The sequence below is a fragment of the Athalia rosae genome, chromosome 3 (genome assembly GCF_917208135.1).
Source record: "Athalia rosae chromosome 3, iyAthRosa1.1, whole genome shotgun sequence".
In the NCBI taxonomy this organism is placed as follows: domain Eukaryota; kingdom Metazoa; phylum Arthropoda; class Insecta; order Hymenoptera; family Athaliidae; genus Athalia; species Athalia rosae.
The window spans coordinates 4,919,865-4,931,840 of record NC_064028.1 but is presented as its reverse complement, the minus strand read 5'-3'; the positions used below and the strand labels follow the sequence as shown (position 1 = coordinate 4,931,840).

General features: G+C 42.5%; 2 protein-coding genes across 5 annotated transcripts; one reads left to right on the top strand and one right to left on the bottom strand.

Moving 5' to 3' along the window:
* Positions 1–33: 33 nt before the first annotated feature.
* Positions 34–2,541, bottom strand: LOC105691651 (protein mono-ADP-ribosyltransferase PARP12-like). 4 transcript variants are annotated; one of them, XM_048651835.1, is made up of 4 exons: positions 2,221–2,541; positions 1,982–2,137; positions 1,747–1,916; positions 34–1,629 (listed from the first exon to the last, which is right to left on the bottom strand). In XM_048651835.1, the coding sequence occupies exons 2-4, from the start codon at positions 2,086–2,088 to the stop codon at positions 1,367–1,369; spliced, it is 540 nt and encodes a 179-aa protein (XP_048507792.1). In that variant the 5' UTR covers positions 2,089–2,137; positions 2,221–2,541; the 3' UTR covers positions 34–1,366. The 4 variants fall into 4 exon arrangements, with proteins under 4 accessions (XP_048507792.1, XP_048507790.1, XP_048507791.1 ...); XM_048651833.1 differs by having other exon boundaries at positions 1,747–2,137; positions 2,221–2,532; XM_048651834.1 differs by lacking the exon at positions 2,221–2,541 and having other exon boundaries at positions 1,982–2,202.
* Positions 2,262–3,253, top strand: LOC105691644 (thioredoxin domain-containing protein 12-like). The gene is made up of 3 exons (XM_048651842.1): positions 2,262–2,334; positions 2,625–2,913; positions 3,013–3,253. The coding sequence occupies exons 1-3, from the start codon at positions 2,262–2,264 to the stop codon at positions 3,251–3,253; spliced, it is 603 nt and encodes a 200-aa protein (XP_048507799.1).
* The last annotated feature ends 8,723 nt before the right edge of the window (positions 3,254–11,976 follow it).

The window sequence follows — 11,976 nt, the reverse complement described above, 5'->3', positions numbered from 1 at the left end:
AGGATACACTGTAAATAACAAAAGAGTAGGAGCTTCATCAGCATTATGAGTTTTTATTTTTTTTATGTTTTACATCATTTTATTCTACAAAGTCAATGACATATATATAAAAGACCTAATTTTTGGCACTCCCACTATTTGTTGGCACTTCTGATATTAGCATGAATAATTTTGAAATTAACATAGCTATGCTGCTTCTCATGCAGGTACCGAGCAGGATGGTTTTTCCTTGCAACAACAGGGTGGTTTTGAGCAGATATTTGGAACCATGACACAACGGAAGCCCGGCATACACAAAACGGTAGCACAAGTTGAACAGTCTGTGGGGTTACATATTTCACTTTCTTCTGTTTCTGGCGACGAATCTGATGGCTCAAAGCTGTGAGGCTCGCAGTTTTTGATTGTAGGTGGCCATTGTAAACCTGTGCTCAGTTTGAGCTTTACCACTAGCAATACAGTAAAGATACTGACAAGTATGTTGAAGACATTCATTTTGAATCTTTTATTCCAGTAGTTTCATTGGTGAAATGTATGATATCATATCTCCTTATATCTCATCAAGATGTTATTGCCCATGCCTTTTTGTATTTACACATCAAGCATTTGCTTTAGCTGCTTGCTGGTTATTGATTTCATACAAAATGTTTGTACTCAAACAAGTGTCCATTATCAAAGTCATCTCAATGCATTACAAGGTAAAAAAATTATTTGACGCAATCAAATGACGTGCCTAGTTTTTTGTAGGTATACATGTGTGTTTTCTGATATATTGGCTCACATAGGCTCGATATTTTTAAATCGACTTATGAAAATAATTTTATTTGAAGCTACAAGTTGAATTTGAGATTTTATAATGTACCAGACACCGAATCTAACAATACGGAGGTGCTTAAATCTATTTTGTCTGGCCCATTATAATGCACACTGGTCGCTCGCAGCAGCAAGGGTAGCTTGTGCATGTCACTTTTTGCATTTCACACTTGCGACCATCCCCACAATCAACAACATCACAATTATAACATTCATTCAATTTTTCAGATTGAAGTGAACCTGTCTCCTCCAAAAGAGACGCTTCGCCGATTTTGAATTCATTAAAGAGGACTAGTACCAGGACTCCAATTAGCAGGTAGGCAATATTCATTTTAATTGTGTACCTTCTATCTGCACTGATGACACGCCATACATTACTCTAGCTTTTATACAATTGGTAAGAACACGCTCATGTAATACTGAGATAACACAGCTGAACATGTTGTTTCAGAGATTTGTGTATATACTAAACTCGTATTATGATAATCGTTATCTTAAGATCATAGCATGTTGTTAGATATTCATTAGCAGATGCTGATTTTTCAGCAAAAACAATTCAATACACTATATAGTATGGGTAGAAGTCACTGTCACAATATTTAACAAAAACTGTATGTCGAGGGTTGGTCGTTGTATCAATATCGTTAGGTGGGATCTGTATACTGTAGTGGCCAACACTGGTTTTAGCAACAAGTATTCCAGCAATAATGTAGGCTTCATTCTGTTTTGCGTGTTGGTTGGCATAACCTGCGTCTCGAGCAAAGCTCACACCTTTGCCATAGCGATGACGTTTCACAAGCCTCCAATCAAAATTGTTATCTATAGTACAAGTTATTCAGTTAAAAAAACAATTCTGTAAATAATGATAGTTTATTATCAATGTAGCATTGTGATTTCTAGATAGAAGGGATATCAAATAATCTTGTATATAAGTACCTGCAATTTCGTATGCTGCTGAGATAGAGGTGGCGTGTATAACTATTTGCTCTGTCACATGCCTTGTTAGGTTCTGTGCTTTCATTTCTTCATACCGCAAAACGTAACGAGACCATAGATACGGATTTTCTATCCTCCCAATGTAGGCCCTTTGAAAATCGGGAATCTGCCTGCATAACCGATTGTATAGAAAAGCCTTTTCTTCTGGACTGTGGTTTATGTTATCAATTTTCACCAGAGACTCTCCTTCGATACGAGGGCTCCACGGAAAATAATTCCGCAGTCCAAAATTGTTAAGATTAGTGGCTTGACAAAGTAATTCCATATCCAGTATATGTTCATCGGTTTTGAAAAGTGGTCTAAAAACCTACTAGAGAATGCTATTGGTGACCTACAAACACAACAGTTACGAACCCTGCGCTGTAACCAAAGAACTGAACATATGACCGTTCGTCAGCTATTTATTTTGCTTACGTGGGATTCCCCTAATATCATGGATCAGTTGGTTGCCAAGCATGGAGCGTGAAGGTGCGGCACAAAGCGCATCGTTGTGTGCAGTAGAGTTTAGTGAACGAATTCAAAGCTCTGGTTGGTGTAAAATTTATCTATGTATCAGTAGCGTCATCTCTGCTGAAAATGCAAGGTCACTGGAAGTGACTGTGCACGTAGTTTGAGCTGGCGTGATAAATATCTAGCGCAGGCCGCGCGCTAATGCTTATACCGACAAAGTACGTAGTTACCGTACCGACGATGCATTATGCAACGGTCTACTATGCGTTTCACCTTCATCGACACCAGATGGGTGCTGTAGTCTAGCGTTCATCGAAAATTGGATTCTGATTTCAATTGTTAATAATAATTTGTGTCTTCGCGATCAGAATTTACAATGAAAAAAGGTTACTTACACTTCATAACGATCAAACTGTTGAATATTAAGAATACGTACGTTGTAAATCTTATATTCGCTAAAAATTCGAGCGGCGAACACGCTGACGATAATGGTTTCGGGAAGTTGTACAAGTGGCAAACTGTTACAAATGGTTTCGTCGAGGCTAAGAAATCTCGAAAACCAATAATGATCATCATTCACAAATCGGGATGTCAGGCCTGTATAAATTTGCATAAGAAATTTGCGAATTCTCCGAAATTGCTTGACTTGAGTCAGCAGTAAGTCAATCAAAATATCCATCCCATGAATCAAATTGAACCATAAGTTATTTCAATGAATTGTTTTACATAATTTTAGTAATTTTGAAAAAACTTTAGTTTCGTAATGATCAACGTCGATAGTTCAAGAGGGGATGAACTACCGGACAATTTTTTCCCTGATGGCTCGTACGTTCCTAGAATATTGTTCATGCGTCCCGATGGCGAACTTCTTCGTGAAATTGTGAACACAGATCCGAATCGAGAGCCGAATTACAAATATAGTTATTGGAGCATTCGACAAATTGCTGATTCCATGCAAACGGTCTTAAAAATGTTTCCCTATTCTCCGACTGCATAAAAACACCGATCGAGAGGAACAAGAACTAAACAATTAAATGCATACATGAACAAATTTATTAATGAAGCTGCGTCGTAGGTGCATGAAAGCATCAACGCTTAGTGTATGGGGTTGAAGCAGAAAAACAATAATAATAACTATTGAGATCGAATGACTTCGTTGTGTTCTGCGAGGCGCGTTTTTCTGCTTCTTTAAGCTACTCCTTAATTCATCCCAAGACGCAAGTTCTTGGTTCCTACAAAAGACCCATTGAACAATTCTTTTTTCGTATTATACGGTGCACACAATGTTGAATATAACACATGTATACCTTATACAAATGCGGGTTACGTACGTATACCTATAGCAGTTTTCCTTATACAGCAGACCGTGAAACCGCAGGTATATTGTTGTTGACTTATATATCTCAAGTCCAGAAGAATTTATATGAAATTTTTTTTTTTAATATTTCTTTTATCTAATTCCCTATTATTGTTTCATTATTATTTTTTAAAAAAGGCACCTGACAAAGCCAAGACTAGGACGAAAAACAACGCGCCACATTAATATTTTTCATTGTCGCGTATAAACTACGCAACTGCAATTATTACCTGTATTGTGGCAAATTGCAATTGTATACGTTAAACAGTGCTTCGTCTTGTTTTTGCACACCGTGTGCCGCGTTTAAGTGGAGTACGAGTGAAAAGTGCAGCGAGAAGTGTCGTGTAAATGCAACGTACGTACGTGCATACGTGTACATATGTGACGCGCGGTGGTGGACACACATGTGTATACGACGTGGGAGACATGGTATAGCTGTACATAATGGAAGATGGAAGATTGCGGGCGACCTGCGGTGGCACCGGCGGCAGCAGGTAAGCTTTGATCGTGCATGGCACAAAGTTGTATTATTTCCGCCGTTGTAAAACATCGTGAGTTTCAAACGGTTCAAGATCTTCCGGGCGTGAAATGCGCCTCTCCACCTCGCGTCGTTTAATGATGTTGCCAATTCAATTTCTCCTCCTTGCTTTTGTATTGTTAGAGAAGAGAAATGAGAAATGAGAAACGGCTCCTGTGCAGTAGCAGCGGTAACAGCGGCAGGGCTCGCGGTGTTATACGTATAGTTTCACCCGAGTCACACACCCCTCCCCCCCCCCCTCCCTCCCCCCCGTACTTTATAGGTATAGTCATTTTCTCGGCTCTTTACGCAGTCAGTCCTATCGAGTGAAAGAAGCTGGGTACGCCAAGTAGAACGAATATCGCGGAGAAATCTTGCTGCGAAATTGAGGAGGGCGGGGTATGACTGTAAGAGGAAAGGGATGAGCAGAGGGGCGGGGGTCAAGGGGGAAACAGAGGAGAGGAAACAAAACTTCTTATCGCTCCAGAGACTGACGTACAAATAATTATAGAATCCTTGTATCCTACTGCACAATCTCTCTGACATTTAGCTGCCGCCAAACTTACCCTCTTCCCCCTATTTTATATACCTACTACCCCTACTTGGACGGAGTTCAAGAACCGTATCATTTAATAGGTATAGGTTTATGTACCTTACACGCTAGGCTCGAGAATACCAGATATAACTTCGAAACTATGACTATAAGTACGTCGGTGATTCATTCTAGTTTTCTACACACCTATTACATTAGTTGTGTATTATATACGTATTCATGTAGAGACCTATGACGATATCAAACTCGTTGATAATTATTTATGCGGATGAATTATTTTTGCTCTTTGTTTCTCGGGGTTGAAAAACTTTTCGAGAAATTATCTCGGCTGATATGCCATCGTTAGAGGTGTAAATTCTGATATGAAAAGGTATTGCTCGCGCCGCAGGTTTTTACCGGAGATGTGCTCGCGTATGGCGTGGTTGATTTTTTTATTCTGAAGCGATATATTGTTAAATTTAAAGGTTTTTTTCCCTGGCGAGGTTCCGAGCTTTTCTGTTCCGTACTTGCCAGGAGTTTACGGCTTGTTCCTTGCTTATTATTACATTACTCCGAGAGTAAAGTACTGCGCTGCTAATTAACTACGTTATATTTTTTTACATCCCTCCTGATACGGTGCTGAAACTCAAATGGGTGCTACTGCTACTGCAGCAGGTACACCACTCGCGCGGTTGCAGAGGGTTTCTTCTCGTGTTTTTTTTTTTCTTCCATTTTTTTTTTTTTTTTTTTTAATTTTTTAATTTTTTTTTACATATTCTATGCGTAGGTATATACCACCTCATATTATACATCGCGCGCGCGACTCGTACCTCTGGATATAACGTTGAGCGGCGTGTTATATTATGCGTTTTTATTTAATACGGAATGCCACATAGCGCTCGGGTATTTAATTTTTGTTAAAATTCGTATTAACTCACTTAACTATTAAAAGTCGCGTACTTCCCCTCTGCACGGTCCTTTTGTATATATATATGTATATATACTCATACCTATATCATGGTTAAACAGGCTTTGCGAGGAAAAAAAAATTTATGCGCATGGTAATGCAAATCAATTACAATATTAATAGCGTGATCGCTCGGGCGCGCACACCGCGTTGGATTGTGGCTTGACTTTGATATTTTTCAAAGGCGATCTCGATTGTGTTCGATTATGATTCTACCGTGAGTGTATTCCCATGTCATTCTGCAGCTAAACGCGTCGAATGAAAAAGATTTTCTACTTCCGATAAATCGAAGTGATCGAGCGACGAAAAATGCGATTACATACGTGCAGTATGAAAATTGCTCCAACGACGTGCAGAAGAACGGGTAAAAAACATCTCCGATGTCGGAGCACTTGGGATTCGCGAGATTCAGTTTTTAACCTGGATCGTCTGTACGCGCGTATATGCACATCTCTAGGCATATAATATGCCTATGTGTGTTACAGGATATATAAAGTCGTCGTGAAATTCGGATTCCCCTGTATACATTATACCCAGTTCAGCGGCCCTTCGGTCAAGTCGCATCCTTTTATTCCCCTGTAAACGAGATCGACCGTTCCCTGGGTTGGTGCCACTTGAATAAGAATAGCAGAGATCTAATACATAATGCCGCGCGCGGGAGTGAAGAGCATTTCTCAGACTTTCGACGGTCCCGGTGGATACGTTAACCTCCTTGCTATACGAGTATTTTACCCGGTATACAGGATTCCCTTCTCTTCTCTACGTTGTACGCGAAATTTCGAGTCCCACAAAAGGTATAGTATAATATATACCCCGTATTATAGGCGTACACCGAGAACATGGAAGAGCATGCGGCGGGAGAACTCCGCGCTAGAGTCTGTATGAGAAGGAAAAAAAAAAAAAAAAAAAAATGAAGAAACGAAACGGAAAACTTTACCTCCGAATCAAACTCCTTACGGATTCTAAATAAAAGTGAACGGGTACTTACGCGTGTATAGAGGTGGTCCTCGATCCTCGCCGAACGACCACATTTACCCAAGATGTAGGGAAAAATTTAAAAGCAGACGTCCCGCTGAAAATGTCGTGCCGCCGTCCACGGTAAATTTCATCTCGATTATGGTCCGTACAGTTTCCGATTTCGTTATTTATCGTTGTCAGCGGTGCGCGCGAATCCGGTAATTACGTTCGAGTATATTTCGAAGTGATACCGATCGCTGACGTGCGTGGTAAAATGAATTTTCCACGGTTCTGCTCCGAATAAGGGGTGTAAAAAAGTGGGGGCGAAGCGACGGTGCGAAGCGAGTTGCGGGGACGTCGAAGGGGTGCGATTTTGAATTGAAATAACTTTGAGATCTCAATATCAGCTTCGGGTATCTTGGATGTGTATACCGAAAAGATTGGCATCGACCGTATCGTCGTCGTAGTCGTCGTCGTCGTCGTCGTCGTCGTCGTCGTCGTCGTCTGCTGCTACCTCCGCGTCTCCGTCGTCGTCGTCGTCGTCGACGCCCCTCTCTTTCTCTCGTCGAGTTCCTTCTCTTCCTCGGGGAGTTATATACCCACCGCCAAAAGGTACTTGAAATAAATTGAAAATGGTTGGCATCGCTTTGCCACGGGTAAATGATACCGGTGTACGAATCTGTTGACATTCTTTCACGGAGGTCGCGTCGCCCACCGCCTGCAACTCCCAATATAGTCGCACCAGTCGACGAGAGGAGGCTGTATCGTCGGGGTGAAAAACGCGGGCGACCCGCTCTACCCGCGGGGGATGGGAAAATTGCGCGCTCGATTGTGAATCAGCGCGAAACTGCGGGCTTCCGCCGGTCCGTCCGACCTTTTGAAATCATCGAGCTGGTTACCGTGTTCAACCCTGCGATAATTGAAATTTTATTTCTACCAATCGAATTCCACCCCTCCCGCCACCCCCGCCACCCCCGCCACCCCCGCCACCCCCGTTGCGAGTCGGCAAGAAACGCTCCGCGTACGTATGTATACGTACATCGTGTATACCGTACGAACCGCGTATACGCCCGTGAAAAGCTTCGACGATCGGATTATACGTCGCGGGTTCCGCCAAAACCAACACAACCGCCGCGAGTCATTGACACCGACGTCAACACCAACCAACGACGCGCCATTAGCGCTTAAATTTCCAATCGCTTTTCAATAACCACCCACCACTTCGTACCGAACCTGCATCATGCGCCGTTACCGTTGCCTAGTGTCGCGGGGGGGTTGGGGTTGTTTTTAATCGGGATAATAAGAAAGCCACATTCAAAAGCCCCGCGGGACCCCCGCCTCGATCTCTCTCACGCGGGATCGAATATTCTCAATAAAAAATTTTCCCAATTTTCTAATACTCGGCGTGTCTGCGCACCGATGACGTTGTACGCGTGAGACACCGTCCGTACCCCCCTACGTTAACACCTGATCGCGGGCGACGGATAGATAAATTTCGTCGTACGCCCAGTACGCCCGCCCGCCCGCCCGTATAGGATATTCGCGTGCGCGGGAATATAATTCAATCGTTATGTGATATACGGCGGACGTTTGACTCGGTACGTGTGTGCTTTACGTTTCGCGCATATGCGGAGACGTGTATCGCGAGAGTCGGAATATCCGTACCCATTCGCCGTCGCGTCTAGCTTCGCAACGCGCGGGGGTCGCCCGACGGTAGTAAACCACCTCGAAAGCTGGTAGCTGGTATCCGGTATCTGGTAGCTGGTATAGGTGGCGGCTTGTCGGGAGGAGGAGGGGAGGGAGGTGGTGTAGGTATTGTTGAATCGACGAGTATCATGCGGTTGACAGCTAGAGCTAATTGAATCTTGACTCTATCTATCCATCGCTCCCGCGGCGAGTTTCTCGACTCGATGCAGTGATTCAACTTCGTGTTTCATCTCGCCTTCGACTCCACCCCGCGAACGCGCACCATCCACCTCCTCCCCCCCTTGTTGCGACCGCGTATACGCTCCGCACCTACCCCCTACCCCCCGCGTCATCGCCTCTCTCTCCCCCTCTCGATTTGAAACGGGAGCCGAGTAGCTTTTCGTTGCTTTTTTCGGTTTCCTTTCTTTTCTCTTCTCCTTTCACTCGGACCCGCGTTTTTTCTCACACTATTTTCCATTTTCGCATTTTCACCCACCCGACAAACGGATCCATGTTATTTATCAAGCGCGTTCGCGGTGATTCATTATCGGTTCGAATTCTGTACTCGTATATAATACGCAGGTATATAAGTAGAGTCGGTGGCGGGCACGGTGTGTTCGAGTGTGCAATCAAGATGGCATCGGGAAAGGCATTTCGCGCCTTCGACTCAAACTACCAACAAGTATTTCAATATCCGCTCCCAATATATTCCCACTGTCCTTATAAACGTGTGCAGTTATATTGGATTCTCTCGACGCACACTCGTCTACGGCTACGTATACGTATATCTCTATGTATATATACATAAACACGATTCTACACCACAGCAATACCCTCGCTTATATTGTGTATATATATATGTATACTTATATCCCACAGGACTCGAACCACCTTCCGCTAAACTTACCACCGAGCAATTGTTATCGTCGTACCCATCGCACGGGAGTAATAGAGAAAAAAAAAAAGGAAAAAAAGATTTTGAAAATAAGAAAGAAGTAAAAGAAGCTGCGCGACGAGTTGAGAGCGAGAAAAGATTAATGTAAGTTCGTTTCTTCTTATGAAATATCATGAATGAATTTGACATATTTACGTACGCACACGTATCAGCTCCCTGCGCCTATATTGTCTCCTTTAGAAAAATCGTAAGGGATTCGGCTTGTTTGAGGATGTTGGATTAGATTAGTTTGTTTACCGATCCATTGTACTTGGCTATACCGAGCTAGCTACCCCTGTCGGCAGCTCGTTTTAAACGAGATCGTACCGAACGAAATCGTAAAAAGGGATCACCCATCATCACGACGACGATCAGATAAAAAAAACATCACACACGAACGGTCACGGTCATCGGACAGTTAGTCGCCTCATTATTATACCTAACTGCCGAGTTTTACGTGTAACCTCGCGACCTAATGACCCCGCCAAGAATAATGGAGACGAATATCGTGTGGGGATGAGCAAAAGAGAAAAGAAAAAAATAAACAGAACAAAACAAAAAAAAAAAAAGGAAAAATTAAGGGCTCGGCGGAAGGGAAGGGGGGAAAGCGGCAACGGAGAGGAGCTACGATGCGATGATCTAAGCGTTATGAAATAATTTGGTGAACCGTATCTGAAGAGATTTCCGCACCTGGGCACACACGGAACCCTTTTTAGGTTCGAACGCCGCGGCTATCGCGTCTCGTTATGTACCGTACCGGTTGCTGGTACGGTACGTATCCTCGCACTAGCATTTCTATATTAATATATATATATATACCTATTTGATCAAAGATATCTTTGCAAAGGGTTTCGTCATTTGAATCTAATTTTAACAGACCCTGCCCGCGCGATTCTCTTTCACCGCTCGAATCTTCCGGATCGTGGGTCATTACAAAACCCGCCCGACCAAGTTTTCTCTCTTGTCGAAATTTTACCAACCAGGCGAACGTCGACGTTCGTACAGAATTAAGATTTCAGTTTTCTTTCGTCGCCTTATCTCGTTAGTTCAATTTTTCTATATCACGTATCTGGAGATCGATAGGATAATTTTGAATGGGAAATTTTTCGCCCCGCAACACGCCGAATATGATCGGTTCGTTGTAATTGGTGTACTTTGAAATCACACTCGACTTATCGTCATTTTCTCTTCCCTACGGAGTACCGTAGTCCGTGGGGGCATCGCACGGTCGAACGTCGAACGTACAATAGAGAATTCTTTTCTCCGTCGTTACTCATCCCCCGCTATTTCTATTTCTGGCCATGTCTGCTTCCCCTTTTTTCAATAATGCCTGTTGGAACTGCAGGGAATTTAATTCCTTGCACGCAAACCAGCTCAATTCGTGAAGTGAATCTGTTTGTGGGTTAAAGGGGTAGAATGGTTTTTCATGGTGGGCGAATATCGTTCGTTCAGATTGTCCCTAATCTTCAAAGGTTAGTGTATTGTATTATATGTACATCGCGCGCACCCGGTACACGTGAAAATTCGATTCTGGATGGAAGGAAATTTTCAAAGGTGTACAGTTCTCTCGTTCAGAATGTGTATATCGGTTTACCGCGACAGGATGCCCTGCATCATCGTGCCCGCCGGAAATCGATGCGCTTTTGTACAGGAGGATTTCGCTGGCCCTTTGACCGTTCCGTAAAGAAATAATTTTCGGTTCAGTACGCCGAATTAGAGACGCCAAATCTTTTTTTTTTTCTCTCAGTTGTCGAAAAGTCGAATTTGCGGTTTCATTTGTCTCACATATGTTCAGGTTTAGATTTTTTCTTTTTTGTTACCTCCCCCCCACCCCCACCCCCGATAAATTTCCACTTTTCATTCTCTCTCTTTTGCGGGATCAAATACTACACGGAGTGTACCTTTCCCATTCTTTGGGAATTTTCTCGATCGTTTTGTGATCCATAAAACGAGTATTCTTATTTTTTTTTTTTTTTTCTTTTTTCTCTTGTTGCCAAGCAATTTACGTGCACGTCGAGTTTGTTGTACGAGAATATCGGAGAGACAAACGGGCATTGTGTCCCAATCGATATTGGGTTCCAAAAATCATTGGATATTGAGTTACACCGTAATCGAAAGACAATCATTTTGTTAGGGAATGAAATAAAGTAAATTTCTAGGGCGTGTCGGGTGCGAAATACGACACTATATTATATATATATATATATATATACCTACAGACGAAAAAGAAAAACCTTATTTGCCATTCACCGCTAACTCGGCCATGCCTGTGTAGTACAACCATGTACAATGGCATATACCCATTCGAAATCATATACTTTCACGTATTTCCCTGCCGCGTTTTTATTTTTTATTTCAGTTTTTCTTTCTCTTTTTTTTTTTTTTTTCTTTTTTTGCGTGAAACACATCGGCAAACAAACAACGCGTAAATGTATACCTGCTCGTTCACGATCCCCCGCCTCCCGCTTGTCTGTCCTGCAGGATCCTATCCGTGTACCAGAAATTTTTTGGAGTATATAATATAACATCCCGAATACCTGTATATACTCGGAACAGAACTTTGCTCAGTTTATACTCAACTGATACCTGCCTCTTGAGTAATTCGAGACTTTTTTCTCTTCTTCTTTCAGTCTTTTTCTCATACTGAAAATCGGACAGTAATTATATTTTTATTCAATGGCCAAACTTTCGGAAAATTGAACGGCGCCGTTCGTCGTTATAAATTATAGCCGGTTTCACATTTTCTAAAGAGAGAAGAAAAGAGAAAAAA